Source organism: Gallinula chloropus, assembly GCF_964237585.1.
Source record: "Gallinula chloropus genome assembly, chromosome: 17".
Taxonomy (NCBI): Eukaryota; Metazoa; Chordata; class Aves; order Gruiformes; family Rallidae; genus Gallinula; species Gallinula chloropus.
This window is the reverse complement of record NC_140102.1, coordinates 5,848,415-5,873,192: the sequence shown is the minus strand read 5'-3', so window position 1 is coordinate 5,873,192 and position 24,778 is coordinate 5,848,415. Positions and strand designations below refer to the sequence as shown.

Sequence of the window (24,778 nt, the reverse complement as noted above, 5' to 3'; positions counted from 1 at the left end):
CTGAACTATGTAGTTTTCCAGATTTAAGACCATTAATGCAGGCAAGAAAAATATTTGTGATATATAATAAATATGTTTAGTAAGTGTGAAAGACTGAAGGTTAAGGTTCTGCTAAAATAATTTTACCACTCTTAATTCCATCCAGTGTCTATGTATTACACAGCTTAAAGCACGTTCTAGAAATCATTTAATGAAGTTATTTTCAAATAACATCAACAATAAATTTAGAAAACCCAGAGTTCAAGGACTGCTCTTGACAGTCAATAGCAAAATTCGGTGAACAGTGCCGTTTTACTCCAAAGGTTGTGGGGAGAAATACAGAGCTTGTACAGACATATAAACTAGATATCCAAAATGTAGATACAAAGGCCTTTGCTTGAAAGCCATAGTTAAGCAGACAACACTAGATTTTAACAAGAGGTAAAATATTTCATAATTAGCAAGCTAAAAATAAGAATTTAGAAACTTACAGATGTGTCAGATGTTGTAATTTCAAATAACATTCTTGAAATATAATCCACTGGGCGTGACTGCAGTAGATACAGAACTCTGCAAAAATGCAACATTGACTCATATGTCAGTATATTTCATGGTCAAAAAGAGATTAAGGATAACAGATTCCAAAGAGATAGAAAACTAGGAGAAAAATCTTCAAATAGCTGCTCTTAAGCACACACTGACATCTGTAAGTTATTACAAGTAACATTTTATTCCATAAGTATTTGATGATTCAAAACTGATGTCACCATGAAGCAAAAATAAGACATCAGTGAGCTCTGAATCACACACACACTGTTGTTAGGTTTCTTGAAAAAGTCAAATGTAGTTAAAGTTGTAAGGTAACACCAATTTGCCATAGTATACTTAAGACATTCATACCTTTGGAATTCTTCATCTTCGTGCACATCTCCAAAGATTTCTTGGGTTTTCTTTAAAAAAAGACAAAAAACTAACTATGAGAGTTTTTCCAAAGTTTTTGATAATCATCTGGGTCATATCCTTGCTTAAGCCCATCTTAAATGCTGGGCACCCCTGCTAATGCAGCCAAGGAAAGGAAATCTGGTTTTATCAGTCCTATATTGAAGTGTGTGCTTGGCAGGCAACACCACTCCTCAGCCTGCTAACTGGTGTTATACGCAGAGGCAATGCCTGCTCCCTGCTCTTTCTCACCCAGCTGTATGCAGCACAGACTCTCTGCTAGCTAAGTTGCAACAGAAAAGGATTAATTCTCTTTCTGACTCTAGAATCTGGGTTTGATGAGGCTAATTATTTACAACACCTTCCCACTGGCTACAATATCTGACTGTAGGACCAAAGATAAGATTTTAATCTCTATACAGAGAAGGCAAAGCATTTCAAGTCATCCTCACTAGAGACAGTGATGTGCAACTGGTATTAAACTTGTTATCAGTCTGAATTCAGATGCATCTTAAACAGTTTCGTGAGTACCAAAGGCAAAGTCTGCCAAATCACATAAGTCTTTTGAACAAGCAATAAAGAATATGTATGTTTTATATAATTGGCCATTTTTTTCCCAAACCAAATCTCCAGTGATGACTTACATCTGAGGGCAGTACACTGGGACACAGCCATTCATCCAGGAGTTTATCCCAAATTTTGTTCATGTCCAAATCGTTAATTTCAGCTATTTCCTTAGCTGCCAGATGGATATCTACATGAATAGCAGAGACAATGTATTTACAAACTAGTATATCTTGCTTAGCATTTTTAAAAAGTAATTTCTTTTCACTCCTTTGTAACTGGATTACAGATACTCACCTGGATAATCTCTGCCAGTTGGATTTTTAATTCTTTGCACTATGCTGTGGTGTTCATATAGTAAAACAATAAGATTTGCTGGTTTCCCAATAGACTTTAAATGGTCTCCAGTGTTCAAATTGTGTGTTATTAGAACATTCTCCGTTGCTGAGCGCTTGTACTGCATATGTAGTTTCTTCTGCAGGACCTCTGCTTTTTCATGTGAATCATCCTTTGAGCAAAACACCAGAGTCTCATATAAGCCAACATTCTTTTACTCAAAAGCTCTAGAAGAATCGTTTTAGCTTTTTATAGTGAGCTGAGAAGCAAGATCTGTTCTTCAGCTGCATCCCCACACCTGTACCTACAGGTAATTTTTCTGAAAACAGATGGTATTAACCATGCTGCTCTTCAGAAAATGTATTTTGGAAAAAAAATTGTAAGCAAAGGTACGTTATGAAAAAGCCAATTAAAACCACATGCACTGGTATGTAAAATTAAGACATTTTGAGTCAAGGAGAAGAAAAAAAAGATTTATTATTAAACCTTGGCTGCTGAATTAGTTTAATTTTGGCACAGTTCTACTCACAGATGTGAGTAAGTATCAAAGAACTATTTATTGTTCATTGTGTCTCAACATCTCCATAGCAAGTTTGATATTTATAAGCAAGGCTAAGATTGTTTTCCACCCTTCCCTACCAATCATGTAAAAACAAGCCTGGAAACCAAGTCAAAACAGACTTTCTTTATGTATACTACTACAAATAGCTAAAGGGTCTTATAACTCAAAGCAAAATTAATAATGCTAGTGAACAGCTGGAACAGATTCCAACTCATTCTCCTGCAGCAGGAAAAATACACACAACAGGAAAAAGAACACATTATTCTTCCTTAAAACTGTATCTTTTTTGTCCAGCCTTCAAGAACTGCAAGCCTCATTTTTGCTAGGTTGTGATCAGAAGAATGTAACTGGAGAGGGGGCTTTTCTGAGGAGTCAGTTAGACAGTCGCTTCCCCAAAAGCAAGAACTTTCCATCCTGGGTTGTTTAAAGTAAAATTTACACATCACTGTCCAAAATACAAAACAACAAATTACTGATGCAAATGCCCCACTGTGAAACAACAACTTCACAAAGTAGCTTTCTGTTACCTCAGCTGAAGTACTCTTTACCCATTTCTCAGCTAGATAGAGACAGAATTTCAATGTCTGAATCTGGTCAGGACCTGTTTTAAAAGAAGGAAAAGAAAATGAAGAAGAAAACCAGGGAGTGGTGAGAAGGAAGGAAATTAATTTTTCATTAAGCCTTACTACAGTATGTAGAATATCTATTTTATTTCAAAGAATTAAATAAAGTTAAAAAGGTATTTAAAATATTAGGAAATCTTTTCCATCTAAAGAGCAAAAAAACCAAACCTATTTGGATTCAGATAGAGAAGTTGACTTTAGTATGGCTGAAACATTTGCTTTTGCTGGAAAATTTGTCTGAAGATGGTACAAACATGCAGAAAGTTTAAGCAAGACAACATGCCTTAAAGACAGAAAATAGGATTTAATTGTGACATTGTAATATGAATTAGCTATTGTTCTAGCCTACTGCTCAGAATTGGATATAAGAGACAAATTCATTGTTATTCTCAAACTTCCCCAGGTTTTATCCAAGAATACTGAAAAAATGCTTGGTTACAGGCTGGCTTCTTTTCTCAAACCTCTTCTCTTCCCATTACTTCCCCTCTCATCACATATGCACCTTACCTGTTGGAAATTCTTGTGCAATCTTGTGAGCAGTGGCTACAGCCCACTCTGGATTAATTATAGAGAGCAGATACGACTGAATCGTCTGCACAGTTTTAGTTGTTTCCTTGTTGAAAACTGATGTATATCCAGTGTTTCTCATTTCAAGTATTTTTGGTTTCAATTTTTTTTTAAAGACATGTCTAGCCGCAGACATGTGTAAGGTATCCAGTGAAACCTAGAAAGATATCAAAGTACATTACAAATTGTCAGAAGTTCTATAGTGAGGCCAAAAAATCATGCAAAAGAAAGACAAATGCTCTTTTTTTGTTTTGGGAGAAAAGAATAATTGTGAAGTAAATGTTTTTGAGATGCTACTTTACCTTCATTAGTTTGGAAATCAGCAGAAGTGTTGGGAAGGATTCCTCACTGAGCTCTGCAGCTGAAAGGAAAAAGACAGCTGTCCACAATAGTATCACAGCTCACTTACAGCTTTCTCTATGAAATTAAACACTTTCAGTCTAGTGTCAGATGCAGACCTCCATCAGGTGAGAAAGTATATAATGCTAATTACCCCCACTGGGCTGGAAAGTGGGATACATGAATCAGTTTACACTTCAACAGGTCCTAAGAAAAGAATTTGAGAACAGAATTCTGCATTGTGTAGAGTGTCTTAGCTCCACTGAAAACCAATTACATCACCACTAGTAATTTGGTAGCACAAGCACTTTTCAGCAGTACTTAGGATGAAAACTACATTAATAGAGAAGTACAATTAATAGAAAATATATAGAGGAAAACTTTAAAATTCACAAATAACAAAGAAAGGGACTCATATATATATGAAGCTATTAAAAATATTGAACATACATATAATGTTCCAGAAACATTGCGCAGTTCGAAAGAATATCAGATGAAAGGGCAGTCTGGTTTGAGCAGCTGGAGATAAGGGAATCACATGCTCTAAGACATATTGGTGTTCTAGGTCTATGGGTGGAGAAATTCTTTTATAGGATTCCAGATGCTTGAGGAGGCTCAAAGCCTATAGAAAAGAGAAAAAAAGAAAAAAAGCCATAAGACTACTGTATTTCTCCCCACTGCCCCTGCAGTAAACATGCCTAAGTCCTGGAGACCTATGTTTTTCTGTAGAGTTAGTACATATGTGTAGAATTTTTATCCCTGCTATGAGCTACTGCTGAGACACAGCTGGAGACCACACTTTCTTGAATACTATTTTCTGAGTAAGTCCTGTGTGGGTAGAATAATTCAATTAATTCCAACAGACTCCTGAATAACTACACTAACAAATAGCTGCAACAGAATACAGATGCTGTGAACAAGGTATTTATACAGTATAGCAACATATTTGGACGTACCTGATTCAATGGGATACTGGTGTTCTTTTCATCAGCATTTTGCATTACTTTCAGGACAATTTCAATAGTTTCGTAGTCATAAGGATCAAGCTGTTCAAAATAACAATAATAAGACAAGTCCTGTATGATCTTATAAAAATTTTCCGATTTTACCGATGTCTATATTGAGGTCACACTAAAGAAACTATGTAAGCATCATGCCATCCTTTTCTGAAAACGTAAAGCTTCCCCCTTCGTAGTCCTAAATCATAAAAACCAACCTCCTCCCCCAAACCAAAACCCACCCAGCCAAAAAGACCCCAAATACATTATTTTCTATTTTAATATAGTGCTTTGAAAAACTTTCCAGTGCACTATGATATTTAGAAATTACTTTTTGAGTGTTTTCTGGTTGTTTTTTAAGGGAAGTTGGGAAGAAATATTCTGCCTTTAAAAATAATTAGATAATTTGTTCTGTTGTTTTTTTCTAGAGAAATAGAAAACCAAATCTTAACATTTACATTCTTTATCAAAACAGAAAAAAATTAACCTTTTTCTGTGGAATTCTTAACCTGCCATACAAGTGACATGCAGCATTTTAGACTAGTTGTGTACTTCAGGGATTCTTTTTGCTTGCTTTGGTGTGCTGGGGTTTGGGGTTTTTTTGTGTGTTTTGTCTTCTTTTTTATTATTATTTTTTACCTTATACAATATTCCACTGAGGCTAGTGACCAGGTGATTCGTGCTTTTCAGTAGAGGAATGATTTCTAGTGCTCTAGCTAGTAATGTGGAATGAGGTTGCTTCTCACTGTATTCTGCAGAGTCATCTTCAGCATGATTTGTATTAGCATTCTGGAGAAGAAGCGTTTCAATGCAAAGCTGCAGTGCGGCATCACTGTCCAGCATGAAGGTGCTAGAAGAGGACAGAATATTATCTTCCCCAGGACCTTTGGCATTGTCAAAGTAATTATATCCTTATGAATAAATTCACCAGGAGACCAGTATGATTAACACTTAAAAAAACCAAATAAACAAACTCAATTTGCATATTACATTAGTTAAACTAGATTTCAGTAGACATGGTTTTTATTCTGGCAATACTTAAAACACAACTGATTTGATTCAATTATTACCTGCAGTAATTCAATATGAGATCTGTGTCTACTTTTGGGTTTTGCACCAGCGTTCCGATGAGTTCCTTCTTCCGTATTGGTGGTTGTCTGAACACCGTTTCAAAAGAAATCTACAGATAAAAAAAAACCCCATTTTATCTTCTTTCCAAAGAAGTCTTTTAGACAATTATCAAGACTATTACCTATTACTATAGGTAACATAGTTAATTAAGGGTAACTATTACAAGTTAACCTTTTACGTTTTCTTTAATTTGCATCCAGATTTTTAGGGCAGGAGAAAGCAATGCATTTGCTGACTATGCCCTGTGCCAAATAATATTTAAGCAGTTAAGAGTTTTAGAGCACCCTCAATTATTGCATTTAATAGTTTCTGATGTTTATTTAAACATCCAATCAGAATGAAAAGTTAAAACCAAAACAAACCACCAATTTTTCTTACATTTGAATGGGAAATCTGTCTAAAATTCACAATAAATCTCAGAATATGCTGACATTTAATCAGTGAAAAAAAGCCCTAAAATAAATAAATAAAAAATAAGTAAGGAAAGAAAAAATCACACTTACACCAAATTTACTGAGTTGGATACCCCATTCTGCATCAGTAACCAGCTCTTGGAACTTCTTTTTTTCTTCTGCTTCGCCGTATTCGTTAGCAAGCTGTGCTCCAACCAGAGCTACTGCCTAACAGGAGTGAGAAGGGAGGACAATACAAGTATAACCACCTGTAAATATTGAATTTTAAAGTCTAAATCCTTAAAGGAACTTAAAACAATTCACAGATGATCACACGACTGTGTAAAATGAAAACAGACTTCAGAGAGGTAGTGTCACAATTACGCCACCTCCTGAGTTGCTAGGTCAAAGCTACTTTAAAATTGAGGTAGTCATCTACTAGCAAAACTAATACAAAGTGGTTTTTTTTTTTAAAGACATCATCTTTTTTTCCAGATTTACATCACTCCCTTCCCATTTCCTTGTTTTGCTTTGCTTCCCATCTTCCTTTAGATTAATAGATATATTTATTTATTTATTCCATTCTTGACAACTACTGTCAAATAATTTTCCAAAATACAACATTGGTATAAATACGATGGTACCTGATATAAGCAATTTAAAGCTTTGGTCTAAGTCACAGTGAGGTAACCTAATGCTTGGACTTACCTCGTACTAATTATTTACAGTGACTGCTTGTGCCCAGTCTGTGGGGAAAAAGAGAGGTAGCTTCTCTCTCAGCAGTGCCCTAAGTGAGAAACTTGTTCAAACAGCTATACCCTTAATAACAGCCAACAATTGTGCTTCCAGAGGATATTGCTAACATCTTTCTTAAAGAAACTCTTTAAAACAATATATTTGCCCTGTGAACGTACCAAAACTTTTCTGTAATTTTGCCAAGTATTGTTTATGACATCCCACAGCTTACTGAACATATCATCCTTGGGCAAAATGGTGCAATATCCCAATGCCAGGTTGTGATCTACAAGACGGCAGTTGAACACCTGTATTTTAGGAAAGAGGGAAAAGAAGTTACAAAACTTTAGGAATTTATTTTAAGTGGTCTATTTGTGTAATGTAAGATACATATGTACTCTGTAATCTAGAGGAGAAAAATATGTTTCAGGTTTTAGAACTTAAAATCTAAATACACTGAAGCAAGGCTAGAAGTAACTTCCCATAGCCTAAACTGTGTTAGAAGATGGCATATTGCAGGTTTTGCGCATAGCTTTTTTTTAAAGAAAGCCCTCAACCTACAAGTCTACAAATCTAAAATGAAACCAGGATTGAAAGTGAGAGAGAAGGCAGCTAGAACCATAGAGGTCAATGCTGTCATGTCATCCAGTCCACTCTTGACCCATTCTGGTACTGAGGTATGAAGCCCAACTCCTTCCCACCACTGCAGCAGTGTCAGTACTTTACTTTCTCTACGGTTTTCAAGGCGTATAATTTTTCCAGAACATGTGGGATTTATAGTGTTTGGCTTTTTCATAAGGAAGGGTAGCCCCTTTCTTGACAGAGCTTACTCCGGCCCTTTTCAGAGCATTCTTACTTTGTGTAGTAAGGTCAGGATAGTGGCATTAATCACTGAAGTGCTCTTCTGTTTCAAAGCTATGAGTAAGCTTTTGGTTTCATCCAGCAGATGAACACCATACAGCTATTAGAAAAAAAAAAAAAAAAGACAGCACAGCATTAAAAATAAATCCTAACCTTTCAATTTCTATTGTCATTTAGAGCATAATAGGAGGTACTATAGTAATTGTATTTTTAAGCTTAATTAAGGTCTTAAAGATCTCTTCTACATAGAAAAAGTATTTCTACTTCCAAGTGCTTTCAAACTGAGGAGTGTTTCTTGAATATTCTACTTGCAACTTTTCCCACACTAACCAACGACAAAACAATGTGAAAGAATATAATCAAACCATTAACAAGATTCATTCTATTCCCAGCCTTCCTGCAGAGACTAGAAGTTTAGTTCTGAACACATTTCGTGATAAGAAACAGGACCATGGAAAATAGGGAAGAAGTGACCAGCGCCTTTCACAAAAGACTCAACACCTGACCAAGTCACAGTAATTTTTTCAAGATCATGGCAATGTGCCATGCCTATCAATTTCCCCCCCGAAGTACTCTGAAGTTGTTAATAGTTGACACACTTCTAAGATTTACTCTCAGCAAAATCCAGCATCGTCCTTGCCATACCTGTTCACTCAGGGACAAGTCCATGTTGTTTGTTATGCCATGCTGAAGACAGGATCCAAACGAACAGACTATTAGTCGCAAAGCTAACTCATACTGACTGCACTCCATCAGGTTCTGGAGCACTGCACACATGGGAGTTCTAGCTGGCAGCAGAAAGTTCTGTCCTGTCATATATTTCAAATCCAAACAACACCAGAAAAGAATTAGTGTATATTAAGCATATGGTTCTTGGAATTAAGTTTCAGAGCAGTTTTGCTTTTTCCCCCATTCTGTCTGTAACACAAGATGAGCCTTAACTCAATTTGAAACCTTGAATTTTCAGGGCTTTTTACGTAATACAGGCTCCCATTTCAGTTAAAAAAGCCAAAGTTGGTCATCTCAGAATGGCTCTAGTGGATCCTACAGGCTTTGACAGCGTGCCCAAAAATCACACTATCCAAACTGGTGTCTTCTGTGCTGAACCAGGCTGTCCTCTTAAACATGCCTTTAAGTGGAACATCTATGCTTCTGCTTTAAAAAAGCCCGAGTTAGTCAGGCTTGCGTAAGTTTAATTTAAACCTCATGTTTCCTAGTGGCATGGTTTATACTTTTAGCACGATGAATCTGCTATCATGATACCTTCAGTGAAAGCACAATTTGCCAGGCTTCTGGAGTCCAAAGGATACAGCTTGTTCTCTGAAAGACAGACAAATACACATCAGCAGCATCCCAAGATCTCGGTAACACTACAATCCCTGGAAGCACCTTAGAAATACTATACTTCAAGGACAGTACATAACATAGACACACATGAACTCTAAGAGCCAGGACTGCTATTTTTTTACTATGCCTAACCAGAAGTTATTTTATAGGAGGTAATATCTTTTCAAGCACCCAAAGAAGTACAGACCAACAGCTTGCAGTAACTACTTCATGTGCAACTTCCTTTGCTGTGGTAAGACAGTCAATTTATCACTTCACCTGTGAAGGCAATAAATCTATTCAAATCAAACAATCCTATCCTTTTTATAGGTAGATTTTACACCATGCAGCAGGATTTGCAGCTATATGTTTTTTCATGCACCAATGACATATTAGGAAAGAAAGCATTTACATTAAGAAGTATTAGAAGTAAATAATACTAAAACTTCCCGTAGTGCTTTGAGATCTGAAAGTGCCTTTTTTTGTCACCTACAAAGCTGTGGTGTTCTGTTTGTAACACTTGAAATTCTCAAAATTTGTGTGTACATAACACAGAGAGTATATAACACAAAGACAATCATTTTTGAATGAGCTGACATCTACCTTCATGTAATCCTGTCTCTATTAGTGGCTACCAGAAGATGTCTAAAGAAGATCGTAAGAACAGAGTAGTGCTATAGTAGTGTCAGAACATTCTCCATTCAGATTCTGAGCCAGAAGAAACCCCAGTTATCTTTACCCAAAGTTATTTTATTCCCCATAATAGATGTTTGTTCCACGAGTTTGTCTAATTGAAATTTCTGAGGTGATAATTTCCACACACATGCTGAATTATTTATATTCCTAAAGAAAAATAAATATGAAATCCAGACTGTATGTTGACTCAATGTTCAGAAAAGCAAGTTTACCATGAACAGGTAGAAGAGAATTAATAGTTTCATATGCAACTGGAAGAACTAGTTGTGGGTCAAGAACTATTCCATCTTCATTAAAGAAGTCATCATAAGTCCACTCTTCATAAGGATCTTTATCTCCTCCAAAAGATGATGTCTAAATAAGAACGTGGTCAAAAGTACACACAATAAGAACAGTTAATAAGGATACTAACAAACCAAGTGTCGCAAAAGAGTCAATTTTAATACAGAAATAGAACACAAACTTCTGTTTGAAAATGGATTCCACCACGCTACTTTGTTAATTGGCCAGTAGTATTAAGCGCATTTCCTATGTAGAGTGGCTGCATTTCTCTTTAATGTCATGGTTATTTACTTGTACAGCTCCTTTCTTAATTAATTTAAATGGAGGCTTTAATTAAAAAAATCCTGGCCAAGTATTACAAGCAAACATTTTCCAAATGGATCATTTTTTCAGAATAACATTCAATGCATAAATATCCTTTCCTAGCCACTTTGGTCTTTTTGCTCAAACTGTAAGAACCCAATTCATTTCAAGTAGCCTAAAGCCCTGCTTGACCTGAAGAAAAGACAAAGGCGCTATTCAAGAACTTGATCCATCTTAAAAGTTGTACAAAACTGTTGAGAATGCCTTCACATAATACATGCATTTAAAAATCAAACACTCCCTGCCATATCCTGTCTGCTAAAAATAAAAGGAAAAGGAAAAAACCACCTTTTTCTTAAGTGTCTATGCTCTCTAGCAGACCTGGCAGCAGCTAGTCAATAAAATAACTAATTTTCAGTCACATTTGAGAGTATGCTACTTGTGCCATAGCTACACTGCTTTTAATACTCAAATCAGTTTACTCTTTACAATAAAGTACACACATGGCACGGGGAGGGGTTGAGGAGGGAAGAAGGTTGTTAGTAGTTACCTGTTTTTTAAATGAACATATTTAATATTGATTTTATTAAATATAAAATTATTAAATATAAAAATGATCACTAATCAGTCAATCAAGACATTACACGTGTTAAATATATATTATATATATATTTAAGCTAGCAGAAAATACCTTTGCTGTGAATCCATAATTTTCTATTTGGCACTGTCCATAGATTTCCTTGGCAGTCAAAGTGTATTTACATAGTTCCAGAGAATCCAATAGCAAATCTGTAAAAATATTAAGACCTTAAGCATCATATGAATAGAAGGTTCATATGTCCTATTAGAAGGAAGTATTTTGCAGCACCTATTTTTACAGAGTCATGTATAGAAATTTACCTTGTTTTCATCATTATTAAAGAGCGTTTGGGAAGTTGGATTCCCAACATGAACACAAATGAATTGTAACAGTAATTACCTGGGCTACATACTGTAGCTGCTTGGCAAGCCATTTCATAGATCAGTGCTGGAAGATTCGTATCTTTAGGAATAATCATTGGAACATCAGATCCCAACATATGACAAAGCCTCTGACACGTTGAAAACAGCAGCTTCCCTGTTTCTTCATTACAGCGATTTTCATAGAACTCCCTATTAAAAAAAAGTCCTTACTTAAGGCCATATTCCATTTTAATTATTTAATTCTCTTTTACTCATTGCACCTACATGACTCACTGCAACTAATGCTACCGTGACTGAAGTGAAAAAATATCATGAACCTTACCTAAGAGATACATACTGAAGCAATTAGAATATGTTAATAAGAAGAAATATATTTAACATTTTCATTTAATCTGTCTTGTGGGAAGGTGGTAATAAGTTTAAGTTATCTGACAACCTAAGCATGAGGCCCAGATCAGACAGAAAGCATGACATGTTATGTACAGTCAGCATACAATAGTTTTTCTCCATCTGTGTAAGCCAAGAAGCTCTCAAAATGGTTATTTAATACTATGCCTTACTTATCTCTCACTAAAACAAACTGTAGGGAATCAGAAAAGCCCATTAAAAGTTATAATCTTGAAAACTTCTGCTGTTTTACCTGCATATTTTTACAGCTTCTTCAATTTTTCCAGCATCTAGTGCCCTCAAGGCGAGTTTTTCTCCCAGTTCTTGCTCTGACAGTTGCAATAGCAGAGCCAGTCTATATAACCTCGATTCTGTAGAATGGTTCTTCATTTTGCCATCTTCTGAATTACAATTTGCTGTTTGCACTCTTCTAGACTTTGAAGTAGATCTGACAGTTTCATAAGAACTGATGCGATTCTCAAGAAGTCTAGACATCAGTGAAGGATTCCTAAATTCTTCGACTGAAAGAAAGATATCAAAATCTTCCTGCAACGACAAGAAGTTGTTGATATATTTGTGTTCATGTAACTTCCTTCAAAAATGTTGGGGCTTTTTTTTCCTGAAGTGTTTTAATTTCTTGTTTCGTTCTGATGAATATTTTTGGTATGAAGTTGACTTTCCTAGTCTCTACCAATTACTGATTCGGTAAAAAAATCAGAAAGCTTTGCTAGGCAATCAGTAAGCAAAATAAAAATCCAATCAAGGACACTGCATGGTCAAACGCTCTGTTAAATAATTTAAGTTTGTAAGACCTTAATAGAATATTACAGTACTCAATTAGACTTCAAAAATTTCATGATAAAGACTTTTGGGGCAGAATCTATTTTTTTTTTGTTTAAATGGACAATTGAGCTCTAGCTGGGATATTTCCCAGGCACTATTAAATTTCTAGATTAGCTTTAGAAACTCTTTGAAATAAATAAGAGTACTTTTGCACATAAGCTCTTGGTACAATTATCTTTTTATACCATGCATGTTAAGAAAACAATTGGAATAGCTACTGTAATCAAGAGCATTTGACCTACCTGCAGGACAGCAAGTGTTTCAAACATTTTTAGGTTTGCTTCACATTCATCTTTCTTCAGAGGATTGTCTGTTAGAGGAAAAAAAATTAATTACCTCCTGATTCTATTTGCAAACTAAAGGTAACATTTTTAAGTTGTAGCTTACCTTTCTGAATGCTGAACAGGAATTTAAGGATTTCCATGATTGTCTTAGTCATAAACTTTTGGGTTTTGTGCTGCAGGAAAGGAAGAGGTTAATATTTTGTTTGCTCAAAATGTTGCCAGTAACAGACAGTGACCCTCAAGCTTCCACTCTATTAAAGTACCATGCAGTGCTCTACAAACATCTTAAGGGACAATTTGCAAACCTAAGATACAATGGGTTGAAAAGCAAGGGAACAGAAATCTATTGTAAATATGCACTCTTCATAGAAACAGGCAAGGATTTTATAGCTGTAATATAGACGTACTCCACACAGTGCCCACCATTCTCCCTTTTTTCTTCCTTCCCTTGTCCACAATAACTTCCTAAAACAACCATTAACAAAAATTCTCTTCTGTGCTTGCAAGACAGTAATTTGTACTGTCAACTGTGGAGCTTCAGCTTTAGCAAAGCCACACCCACAATTTTAAAATAGATGTTTTCCAAGCAACTAAAGGAAGAACTGGAAAAATATGTAGGACTAGAGGTGTAAGAATGCAGCAGGACTTTTAAATCATTAATTGAATTCAGATAGCCATGCCACTGCATGGAGATGCCTTTAAAATTACACAAGATAATTACATAGTATATAGAATCAGAATAAATTTAAGTTGGAAGAAGACTCAAGACTTTACCTACTCCAAACTTTTGTGCAAGCAGCACAAGTTCATTATCGTCATATTTGATAGAAGACACAGTTTTTTTCATTTGCAGAATAGCATTTAGAATCATTTGTGCACACACTATGAGATAAAATCACTTAGTACCTCTTCAGAATTATCTGCTTTATGCCGCAGTACCAGCGTTCCCCATACAGCCAACCTCTCTGCTACTTTCTCAGCTTCACCAAGAGTCAGAGACTTTAACAAAGTCAGAGATTCCTCTCCCTGAAGAAAACAAAAACTTCAGTAAAATCTATGTGCAGGGGAATCAATTGAGATTCCTTTTATCAAAAAGCCCCTTTTCTTAGGTCAAAGAGATTCTGATAACATAACCAGGGACAACCACAGGGTATAAAGGTAAACACACCTATTATAATGTAGTGAACAGTTAGATGCTTTTAGTTAGAACATCAATGTAATTTAAAGATAACTTCGGGGATTTTAGCTGAGCTGGGACTTGAAATTAACTTGGAAGAAAACTTTGTAGTAACAGATAAACACACTATTAATAGACAAACATTCAGGTGCTCTCAATACTAAAGGGGCAGGTTTGTGGGCCATTGTTACACTAGAAGATAGCATTTTTTAGAAGAAACACTCTTTTTTTTTTTTTTTGGGTGTTGGCAAGAAAGCAATTTGTCCCAAAACAACCATAGCAAAAACAGCATCTGAAAATACATAAGGACTTCAATTTCAAACTTGTTTTGTATATTGTGGGTCACAATTTTCATTCTTTTGTGCCACAAATGAAGGATGGGTCCTGATGTTTTAAACTGTTCTCATTTTCAGCATGAAGTATAGGCAGTTATGTGAACGATTAATGGAACTGTAATGAAAATATGTGTAAACTCTGTATAAGATTTCAGCAAGAAGTACAATTGGTCTGTTTTGAAAATAGGCTTCAGTGCCTTTAAATTCTGATATAAACTGACAAAGTATTTTAGTACCCTTTCTTTGTCAATCAGGTCTATCATCTTCAGAATGTAGACTTCCACAGTGGGCAACATATATGCTGCTGCAATTTTTAAAGCATCCTCTAAAGAAGTTGGGGTATCTTGTTTAAGAATGTATTTCACTAGCCTCTGTAAGAAGAGAATAATAGACTTTAGCTTGTTGATACATAGAATAACAAAGTTGTCATTTATACACACACTCCTTCTGCATTAAAATTGTACAGCTCACACCGAGCAAGTTACCAAGAAGCTTCAAACATTTGTCTACAGAAAACTTGACTGAAGAGTAACTGGGAGAAGACTGGTCGTAAGGAAGAGAATTATCCCAGGAAACCTCAAAATTCAAGGGACTTGCCTCTTGCCTCTATTGTCAGTTTCCTCTTTTTCTTTCCCACCCCCATGCTGAAAGCACAATATTATCAATGCTGCACTGATTCGGTTGGGCTAAAATAATCCACTAATTCTTAAGAAAGAGAGTGGGTTTTCAAGAACAAAACATGTCCCAACACGACAAGAAAAATGGATATTAATAACTAGTGGGAGCTACTAGTTGCTAAGATTTTTTTAAAAGTCTGTCTTCTAATACTCCACAAAACTCCATGCAGGTAAATGTAAATATTTTTGTGTTTAATACAAGTAAGAGTAATGCTGATCCCTTACCATTATCATCTGCTTGTCCTTCAAAAGATTAGTATCTCTTATCCCATAGGCTCGCAAAAGCTTCTTCATCTCCATCAGTCGGTAACTTTCCTGCAGTAACTTTACTCTGTGTAAGAATTAGACTATTATTAATTTATTTGCTACCTATAGCTGTGTGATTTAACCATCATATTTCCCTCTTTCCCCCTTTCCCCCCAACAGAATCTGAATTGCAAGTACACACAAAACAAGGTATAGACAGTGGATTTTGCCTTACTTGACATGATTCATTTCCAAATGCTGTTTTACCAGCTGCTCCACTGCTGCAATCCATGGTACCATAGCACCATGCATTATCTGTAGAACTGCATCAAATTTCAGCTATAAAAGGAACAGAAGAGCTTACTTTTCAAAATAAGTTACACAGTAATGTCTTAATGTATCATTCATATGCAATTGATTCATTTAGGCAAGGATTTTATTTCCTGGCCCAATCTCCTCTTGCATAAATAGCATTTGTTATCATATATATGATGTGTCAAGATATATTAGAAAATACTTATAGTAATTTATGACACAGTAGAGCTTGAGTTTCATACATATTGAAATTGAGTTTTCCATGTGATGACTTCAAAACTACAATTAAATTCTCAAGCAAAGAACATCACACAAAAGAAGCTTACTAAGATGGAATAAAAGACCGCATGCTCTTTGTTCCTCCTGATACCACTCATAAGAACACACTCACATGCTTGTGGAAAAATTATGTGTTTCAGTCTGAATAGATATGTTAGAGCCATTTGATGCTTGTTTGGTAAAATATACTTACATCTGTATCAGAGATACAGCCAATGACAGCTATTGCCTTTGCCTCCCAGGCAGTTTCAAATATTGAAGTAGACCGTGTACAACAACGTTCTCGCAAGTCCTGTATATTTGGATAAAGATAATTAGGTTATTTGAATTCAGAAAATCTTATAATAGAAACAAAAATGAAAAGTTGTTGTTTTGGACATTAAGGAACAGGTTTGGCTATCTTTCCTTGTACCTGTTAATGCCTTATTAATGAAGTAGTAACTATCAGTAAGTTCATCGACAGGAGTAAGCTAATCTGAAACCTGGTTCTTACATGGTCATCAGATTTGTTTTCTGCTTAACTCATGGGTAAACAGCTTTCTTCTAAAGGAAGAAAATATGGATACCTTTATATACTGTAGAAGTAGTTCATCCTTATGTAGATTATGTTCCCGTAGGTAGGGTTTTATAAACTTCTCCAAAATGGATGGGACAAGCTCTGGTGCTGAAATTTTATCAAACATGCGAAACACAATAGTAGTTGCGTTTTCCTGGGCAGCAAGTAGAACAGAGCCATGTCAGAACATCAGACCTACTAGTACATGGTCCTTTACATCCCTAACATAATTCTAAATCCAGTGCCCATTGAAATCAATTAAATTGTTTCAAGAAGTAGCACCCTTTTTCAGCTCAGCTAAGTTTTCTTCTGCAAAGACCCTTATTGCTCAGCTATACTTCCATTTCTTGGTTGCTAATGCTTGCTCCACAATATACAATCTGCTATGAACTGCAAATCATGGAGTTTAAGCCATACCTTCTCATAGCATCTTGTCACATTGTGTATACCCATGGTTGAAACAAAGTTTGTAATAACACAACAGATAAATAGTCTTAGCAGCTTACAAACACAAGCTTAACCAGTCATTCCACCAGGACTCCCCATTTGCCTGACTAATTTGCATGCTACCAGATTTTTCTCCTTCTCAGGACATTCCACTACTCAAAAGTAGTTTTTGAAATGTCTGCTGAATTACCTTTTCAAAATCACAGAGTGCCAGTCTGCAGTTGTATTTTCTGTGCAGATTTATCAGTTCTTGTAAATCATTTACCAGCTTCTTTAACCTATGTACCTCTTCACAGTCGCCACATCTCTGAAAGTGTTGAGGAGTGAAACATTAGACTTGCTACAATTTTCAAGACCATGAAGTGCTGTCATAGACAGGAAGAAACCAAATTAGTCTCTGCATCCCTAGTACAAGACAAGGGTAGTGAAATTGCAATGCATCAAGGAAGAATCTAGTAAGGTATTAGGAAAACATTCTTTCTAGATATTAGACAGCAATGCACTAACTAGTAGAGCCTGCACAGGGAAGAGGGATGAGTATTCATTCACTGAAAGTCTTAAGGACAGGCAAGACAAATGGCTGGAAACACTGTAGTGGATGTTTCCTTTGGTGTTAGAACCCTATTTTTAATGTGATCTTGCAAGAAACCTCACAATTGTTGATGCAGTGGAATTTTGAAGATTTATGAAAAAACATGCTGACCTGTTAAATTCATATGGCATACAACAAAAAAAAAAAAATCAAGTGCAGGGTGAAAGTGGGAGTTGGAGTAAGTTTTTAAAATGCACAGCTGGTCACCTTTAAGCTTTATCTTTCACCACTTTCATACGACTTTTTTTGAAGATGTTAGTAATCTTAGGATATATACATACATAATTTACTGGTGTTCGCACAAAATTAGTATTCACAACCTTACAGCTGGCTGATTTTAATACCCATTTTCTCCAAGCCATAACATATGCTTAATTGCAATTAATTTCCTAAAAAATTTGAGAAAGGAGTATATTTATTGAAATTTAACTCCAACTCCAGCACAGAGCATATGTTCTGAAGTGTCTTAGCAGATTCTTGTATTTGCTCCATTTCTTACCAAAGGAGTCCACTGGCCAAATGTCAATCCCATTTCACCTTGGTTTTCACTTGTAAAAAAAATCTCAGCCATTTGAAGTCCATTTTCTGGCCAATTTGCCTGTAAAAAATAATTGTCATTAGGAAACTATATTACACATCTAGAAACAAAACACATGTGAAGTTTGTGCAGTGTGACTTACCTTATCAGTTAATTCAAGATTTCGAGCACCTTGTTCCAGCCATTTTGCTAATATTTTCTGAAAAATAGAAATAATTTACTTATAATTGTATGACTAAAGTCTTCCATTAGAAATTTGTTTTAAAAGAAATAATTCAAAATATAAACTGTAGGGGGGAAAAAACCCTTTAAAAAAGACAGAGGAACAAGGTCCTGGCATTGAAAAGCAGAAATCTGTACATCTGGCTATAACGTTATCTTAGCCTGAGAAAATGATATTTTGCATTTATTAAGTTAGCCTTACCTGCCCCTTTGGTACAACTCTTCTTACAAAAGGGATCACAATATTTTTAAGCCACAAACATAGTTCCTTCAAGGGAACAGGGAAACAGATGGCGTTAAGCAAGTTCTCCAGCATTTTCTCATCAAAGCCGCTTTCAAAATCTGCCTAAAATATTAGAACAGAAAAACTTCAGATATATGGAGTAGATGTTTACCTGATACTTTGTAAAGCCATTTCACTAATAGGAAGAGGCAATTGATTTCTTAAATACAAAGAGAAAAACTCACTAATCATAGACAGGCATTCTAAAAGAATACAGCCCTGTTCAGAAAAGCTATAGCTTGGTTTCCTTAAACTAGACCTAACTGAAGCTATTTCTTTGCAAGTTACGGTGGTAGGATCGCGTCCTACTACTTCAGGGCTTGCCCTATATGAAGACTTTCAGGTCCATGTCTGCTAGACTCATAGAATGGCATGGGTTGGAAGGGACTCCAAGGATCATAGAGCTCCAACCCCCCTGCCACAGGCAGGGCCACCAACCTCCAGGCCTGGATCTACACAAGGCTGCCCAGTGCTCATCCAACCTGGCCTTGCACTAAAGAATCTAATAGCCCATATCCACTGTTATTGATGTGTCATTAAGAAGTAGGAGTCTATGTGATTATTTTTAAAGGATTTTAAGGCAGTAAGCAAATGTCTACTTAAAATTTTGAGAGCTGTGCTTAAAATAAAGTGAATGGGAGATTATAGCCACCACAGAATAAATAAAAGAATCATCATCCTTCAGACCTAGAAATATGTGTCCTGACATCAGAAATACATGTTTATTCTTAAATCAGGAAGAAGTTCAGCCTTCTAAGGAGCTAGGTGAACAGGTAACGATTGTGATAATAGACAAGATTCTGTCACAGACCTTCATTTCTTTGAGGAGCTGTTTCATAATCGCATTAGCCTGATTCTGTTAAACAAGGCTGGAAGATGTAGACACTTAATATCCTCCATAAATACCAAAAACATGTCTATGCTATCTCACCTGATGCCTAAGCCAGAGGTACTGTGCACAAGAAAAATTTCCTTCTTCTAGCTGAAAAAGGATATTCTTGAAAGTGTCTTCATTATTCAGGAATTCTGTCCAAGCAATACCACTAGAAGTGAGAGGAGGAAAAGAAACTGTTACTGTTATATGTCAATATTAAAGGAGTTGCGGGGGAGAACTTCTCCAGATAGTACAATATACTGTAAGAAACCACAGCAGTCTTAGATGGTGTGTGCATAAAATCACAACCCCTCCTATATATGTTAAATTATGAAAAAAAAATAAATCTGTTCAAGATAGTGCATGTGTAACAGATAAATCGTGTTTTAAACATATCAACCTCTCTGCATTCTCCCTTCTCCATAGTAGAACACAGGAAACTTCAGGAAAAGAAGGAAGGATTTGAAGGTTAATGAACTCAATTAACAAACCCCCCTCCCCCCAAACAAACAAACAAAATTATTCTTAATTTCAATGACACAATGACAATTAAATTTCCTTTAAAACTTAACAACCAAACAGAAACAAACCTGAATTTCTCTGGTCCAAAAGCTCCATAAAATGTTGTAAGCCTTGCCTGAGCTCTCAAAACCTGAGTGGGGACAAGAGATTTAAAGTCAATATCTGGCTAACCAAACTGTCATACTACATGGTTAGAATAACCACCACAGAAAGGAAGAATGGAGGAAAATAAGGACTTTTCAAGAATTTCAGTTAATTACACATGTAAGTTTGCTTAATGAAGCACTAATCCACAATACTGAGTTAAATATCTTACACTGATTCTTGCCTGTCCATTGTACAGCAGGACTAAATATGAAACATAATAAAATATGCAAAAGCACTTGAGAAAGATTCTTCATTCAATTTCTGGAGCGTCTAAAAGTGATTCCTTCCACAGTTGAAGGAATCATTTATTTCTGAAGCCTGTCATGACTGTGGTTCTCTTTCATACCATGACATATACGATAAAATATAATTTCACTTAGACTTTTTAAATGTTCAACAGCAAAACTCTACATCCTACTTATGTATCATATGGTGCTGCAGGGAGAAGTAGTATGTTCTCACCTCAGTTATAGATACTGGAGCCACATCACACGATGGCGCAATGGTTTTATCATCTTTCTTCAAGATCTGAAACAAATCCATGACAGCTCTGTACATACAGAACATACCAGACAGTACTACAAATTGATAAAGGCACGAGCAAAAACTTAGTACCTCTGTAATCTTCATCAGAACTGCTTTGTGATGTGAAAATAAAACTTTAAACTCTTTTTTTGGCCTTAAGCAATAACAAGAAGGGGGTTGGAACAAGCCTTGCTTCTTCGTGTTTGGTAAAATACAACTTAATGCATTTACTTTTTCAATGACTGTAACTGGTTTGAAGATGTACACCCCCCTCTGAGTTGTACAGAAGCATGTAACAGGAATGGACAAGTATAAGCAGCTTAAACAAATAAAATCCCTTACTCTGACTTTAGCGTAGTTCAACATTTCTTGAGTTGTTTCATACAGTGGCCATGGAGCATTTATGCAATAATCCACAACAAACTCGCTATCCTGTTTGCACAAGGAAACAACTGACATTAATTCTGAGTCCTTTAGAATTTGAACTACTTTATTAGAGAAAGAGGGTGGAAATAAAAACATACCTGAATTTTTTTCAAATTTTCTTTGGCTTCAGTCACAAGATCCAGCCAGAGTTCATGACCATAGCTCCCAACAGAAGCTGAAGCTAGTTTCTCTAAAATAGTGTTTGCTTTCACTTTGTATACAAGCTTTAAAGAAAAAAAAAACAACCAGAAACAGTTTTCTGTCTGATGCATTAAAGTTTTAAGCAAACAGCCTACAACTGAAAACTGCACTTTCATCCACAATGCTTTTGAGATAATGTATGTTCATGTACACTGAATGATTTCATTACAGAAATGGATTACCAAGTGGTTCCTAACAATTGTGGTATCTTCTCACCAACTAAGCCTGCCTTTTAAAAAAAACGCCAAACAAATCCACAACCCTGTGGTAGCCTGGCTAGCTGATCAAGGCCACAGTTACTTGCACTTGCAAAAAACAGCCTTAAGAATTCACTAACAAGGGGCTGAAAGGCTTGGGAATAAGAACCTGTAACGAGATCTCATGGTACTTCAAAATTCCATTGTGGGGGTAAAGACCTGATACAGCGCAGATGGCCTTTCCCCCCACTATTCTGGCCCCTAGTTATGTAACCCTCAGATGTATATAAGCAGCTACCAGCTTGAATAAAGTGAACTGTTTACTTTTAACCATATTGGTATGTAATCTCTTCCTAGCATGGCTCCACACTTCCAAAGCAACAGTTTCCTGCTACTAAAAGAGAAACATCCCTTCTCCTGATTCAGCAGCACTTATTATGACCAGACTGCACTACTTCTCATCACAAGGTTTGTTAGTAATTGTAAATAGAAACATAGTTCAGCCCTGTAGTTGTCTGCCGGAGCTGAAGTTTGGCGGACTCAACTCTGATGAGTGTGATCAAAAGCTGAGCTCCTTTATTGAGCACACACACACACAGAGCTTATATCAGTGCACGAGTTACATTACATTGTTATTGGTTAGATGCTCTGTTCTCACGCTTTACACGTGTCTCACTATTGCTAATAATTGGTTAAGATGACACAGTCACATCATTAACATTCTTGCAGTTTGTTATCTCATGGATTTTCTTGCAAGCTCGTGTTCTCAAGGACATCTGCTCTCCTGTTACTGTATACTGACTTGTCTCTGCTGCCTTCCCCAGGCCTGATTATGTGGGGGTCAGGAATAAATCTGGGTGGGACACAAAACCCAGTCCTCTCAAAAGGCGTTGCTACAATTGTCCAACTCCGAACCAGCTTTCAAGTACAGCCTGTTACTTTGTAAGGTAACATTCCACTATATTTGTAATATTTCTGTTAGACTGCAGGGCAAGAACATTAACTCATACATTCATTTATAGTAATTAACGTCCAAATGTATTTATCAAGAATCAACAACTTACCTCAACATCTAGTCCAAACTGAATAGCAAAATTCTCTGCTTCAGTGAATTTGTGTTTGTGAAGTAAGCGACTTAGCCTATGGGAAAATAAAATAAACTACATCAATATAAGTGCCAAACCACAGATAAAAGAAATAAGAAAATAGTGTTTCACATAAGCTAGTACCTATTTTCTGGCAAGGCTTCAGTTAAACTTCTCATCACAACAATAGAAACTGGGCCTTCAGAGGGTCTGAGGATGAGAGGGAAGTATGTGAGTTTACTTCTACATAGAGTTGTTTCGTAGTTGATTAATCTGCCACTTTAATAATTATATATTAAGGAACAAAACATTATCTTACATTTGATGTTTTTCATTAATTCCTTCCAAGAAGTATATTGTATCCTGTAGTATGCAATAACAGAAATCATTAGGTGTTATGGGTAATGGGTCATAAGAAAGCACAACTGTAATGCATTATATGTTTCTTAATCTAGAAACAAACCGCTGCTTTCCTCTCAGATAAATTTGTCAGGTTTTTTTAATGCTTATCATGTTATTTCCTAGATAGTTCCCTCCCCCTCTGTGTGAATCATCTCAAGAATCACATGCTTTCATTTTGTCCAAGCATTAAGCAGGTCACACAGTATCCATTTTCACATCCTTTACAACCTGATCTCTTTGCTACTTTCCAAAACCAATACACGCATTGGCACTTCTCACTTGACTTTATCATCTGAGAGCAAAGAAAAGGGATTTCCTAGCCATCATCTTCTCTACTGTGTAGTTGCACATACAGTATTTTCTGCCAAGCACTTCATACAAGGTATGCAAAGCTGATTAAATTGCTTTTTATTGCATATCAGATCCAGAGTTTTCCACATTCACAGTTCCAATGAAGAGCCACTGCTTAGATTTCTGACTTGGTATCTTCTCATACACTTATAATACAGAAGAATGTATTACAATATTCTCATTTCATACTGTTCTGTCTTTTTTGTCCTTGTTAAAGTCTTTATAAGAGAGGAGCATAAGAGAGCAGTGCTCTCATCTAAACTTAAATAAATCCCAAACAAAGCCACAGCATTTCTGTTTTAAGAGAACTTAAAACTTCATACAGCTTTTAACAATAGACCTGGACCTAGAATGAAACTGTTCGGTTTGCTATATATTGCACTTTTTTTCTCCATCCTTTGGGGACATCATTAAAATCTTTCTTCGTTCCCACACAGGTCCTAGCACAAATTCACCCTAAACTAACAAGAATAATACAGTAGCCTCTTTAACAATTATACCTATAAAGATAACTATATTTATTCAAAGAACAACAACAAAGTAGTTGAAACATACTGTGCCAATCCCACTTTGAAGAAGTGAAGAAACAACAGATACTTCCAACGAATAGAGCAGTTGCACAGAGGGAAATGCATAAACCATTAGACTTCTCATCTATTAAAAAAAAAAGGGGGGTGGCAAAAACAAGCAAGTCAGAATAGTTTTTTCTCATATACTGGTGACAGTATTGTTTGCAGAATCATTTCTGGATTCTTGCGGAGTTAGATGGAAGACACTATTTTTATAAGTTTTTATCAAAATGCAGATCTCTACAATTTGAGTTTAATTATGTTTTAGATGTTGCCTCTATACATAGGCATATTATATATAATTAGACAGGTTTAATTAAAAAAAAAAAAAAGAAGAAAAAAAGTTTAATGTTCATCCTGGCATTCTATTTCAGTTAATTCTACTCACTGACTGTATGTGGAAGTAAATGCTGAATATAGCAGATACTGCTTTAAAATAATCATGAAGGTATGTAAGAAAATAGTAAATTGTGGTGCTCTCCTGCAAGCAAGCCAACCCCTAACAATCCACAACCACCCCAAAACAGAAGCTTGCCCTGGGTCACCACATAAGGCATTACAATACCCCTTACTCCCTATATGTTTATATTCTGTTTTGAGTTTGGGTTCCTGAGAGCTCTTTCCACTGCAAGTGTTTAGCCATCTCCTTTTCTTCTCCCCCCCTTCTCTTTTTCCTGTGAGTGACTGTGCAACAACTGAGGA

The 24,778-nt window shown here is 35.9% G+C and overlaps 1 protein-coding gene across 1 annotated transcript in view; it reads right to left on the bottom strand.

The window, feature by feature from the left end:
* The window catches only part of KNTC1 (kinetochore associated 1), a gene marked incomplete at both ends in the record, with an annotated part of 37,064 nt that overhangs the window by 6,887 nt on the left and 5,399 nt on the right, over nt 1–24,778 (bottom strand). Inside the window, 41 exons of the mRNA XM_084272243.1 lie at nt 471–549; nt 880–929; nt 1,563–1,672; nt 1,780–1,990; nt 2,908–2,981; nt 3,511–3,727; nt 3,873–3,931; nt 4,360–4,531; nt 4,866–4,955; nt 5,547–5,757; nt 5,978–6,087; nt 6,542–6,658; nt 7,345–7,473; nt 8,022–8,126; nt 8,672–8,835; nt 9,290–9,346; nt 10,261–10,402; nt 11,325–11,422; nt 11,613–11,785; nt 12,237–12,529; nt 13,069–13,136; nt 13,214–13,283; nt 14,017–14,136; nt 14,859–14,993; nt 15,525–15,630; nt 15,781–15,884; nt 16,333–16,431; nt 16,706–16,849; nt 17,333–17,449; nt 18,234–18,332; nt 18,415–18,471; nt 18,697–18,840; nt 19,709–19,820; nt 20,242–20,303; nt 20,783–20,848; nt 21,188–21,277; nt 21,370–21,495; nt 22,734–22,809; nt 22,899–22,964; nt 23,074–23,117; nt 24,063–24,161. Of these exons, the coding sequence (XP_084128369.1) occupies nt 471–549; nt 880–929; nt 1,563–1,672; nt 1,780–1,990; nt 2,908–2,981; nt 3,511–3,727; nt 3,873–3,931; nt 4,360–4,531; nt 4,866–4,955; nt 5,547–5,757; nt 5,978–6,087; nt 6,542–6,658; nt 7,345–7,473; nt 8,022–8,126; nt 8,672–8,835; nt 9,290–9,346; nt 10,261–10,402; nt 11,325–11,422; nt 11,613–11,785; nt 12,237–12,529; nt 13,069–13,136; nt 13,214–13,283; nt 14,017–14,136; nt 14,859–14,993; nt 15,525–15,630; nt 15,781–15,884; nt 16,333–16,431; nt 16,706–16,849; nt 17,333–17,449; nt 18,234–18,332; nt 18,415–18,471; nt 18,697–18,840; nt 19,709–19,820; nt 20,242–20,303; nt 20,783–20,848; nt 21,188–21,277; nt 21,370–21,495; nt 22,734–22,809; nt 22,899–22,964; nt 23,074–23,117; nt 24,063–24,161 (4,665 nt within the window). The remainder of the gene's footprint in view (nt 1–470; nt 550–879; nt 930–1,562; nt 1,673–1,779; nt 1,991–2,907; nt 2,982–3,510; nt 3,728–3,872; nt 3,932–4,359; nt 4,532–4,865; nt 4,956–5,546; nt 5,758–5,977; nt 6,088–6,541; nt 6,659–7,344; nt 7,474–8,021; nt 8,127–8,671; nt 8,836–9,289; nt 9,347–10,260; nt 10,403–11,324; nt 11,423–11,612; nt 11,786–12,236; nt 12,530–13,068; nt 13,137–13,213; nt 13,284–14,016; nt 14,137–14,858; nt 14,994–15,524; nt 15,631–15,780; nt 15,885–16,332; nt 16,432–16,705; nt 16,850–17,332; nt 17,450–18,233; nt 18,333–18,414; nt 18,472–18,696; nt 18,841–19,708; nt 19,821–20,241; nt 20,304–20,782; nt 20,849–21,187; nt 21,278–21,369; nt 21,496–22,733; nt 22,810–22,898; nt 22,965–23,073; nt 23,118–24,062; nt 24,162–24,778) is intronic.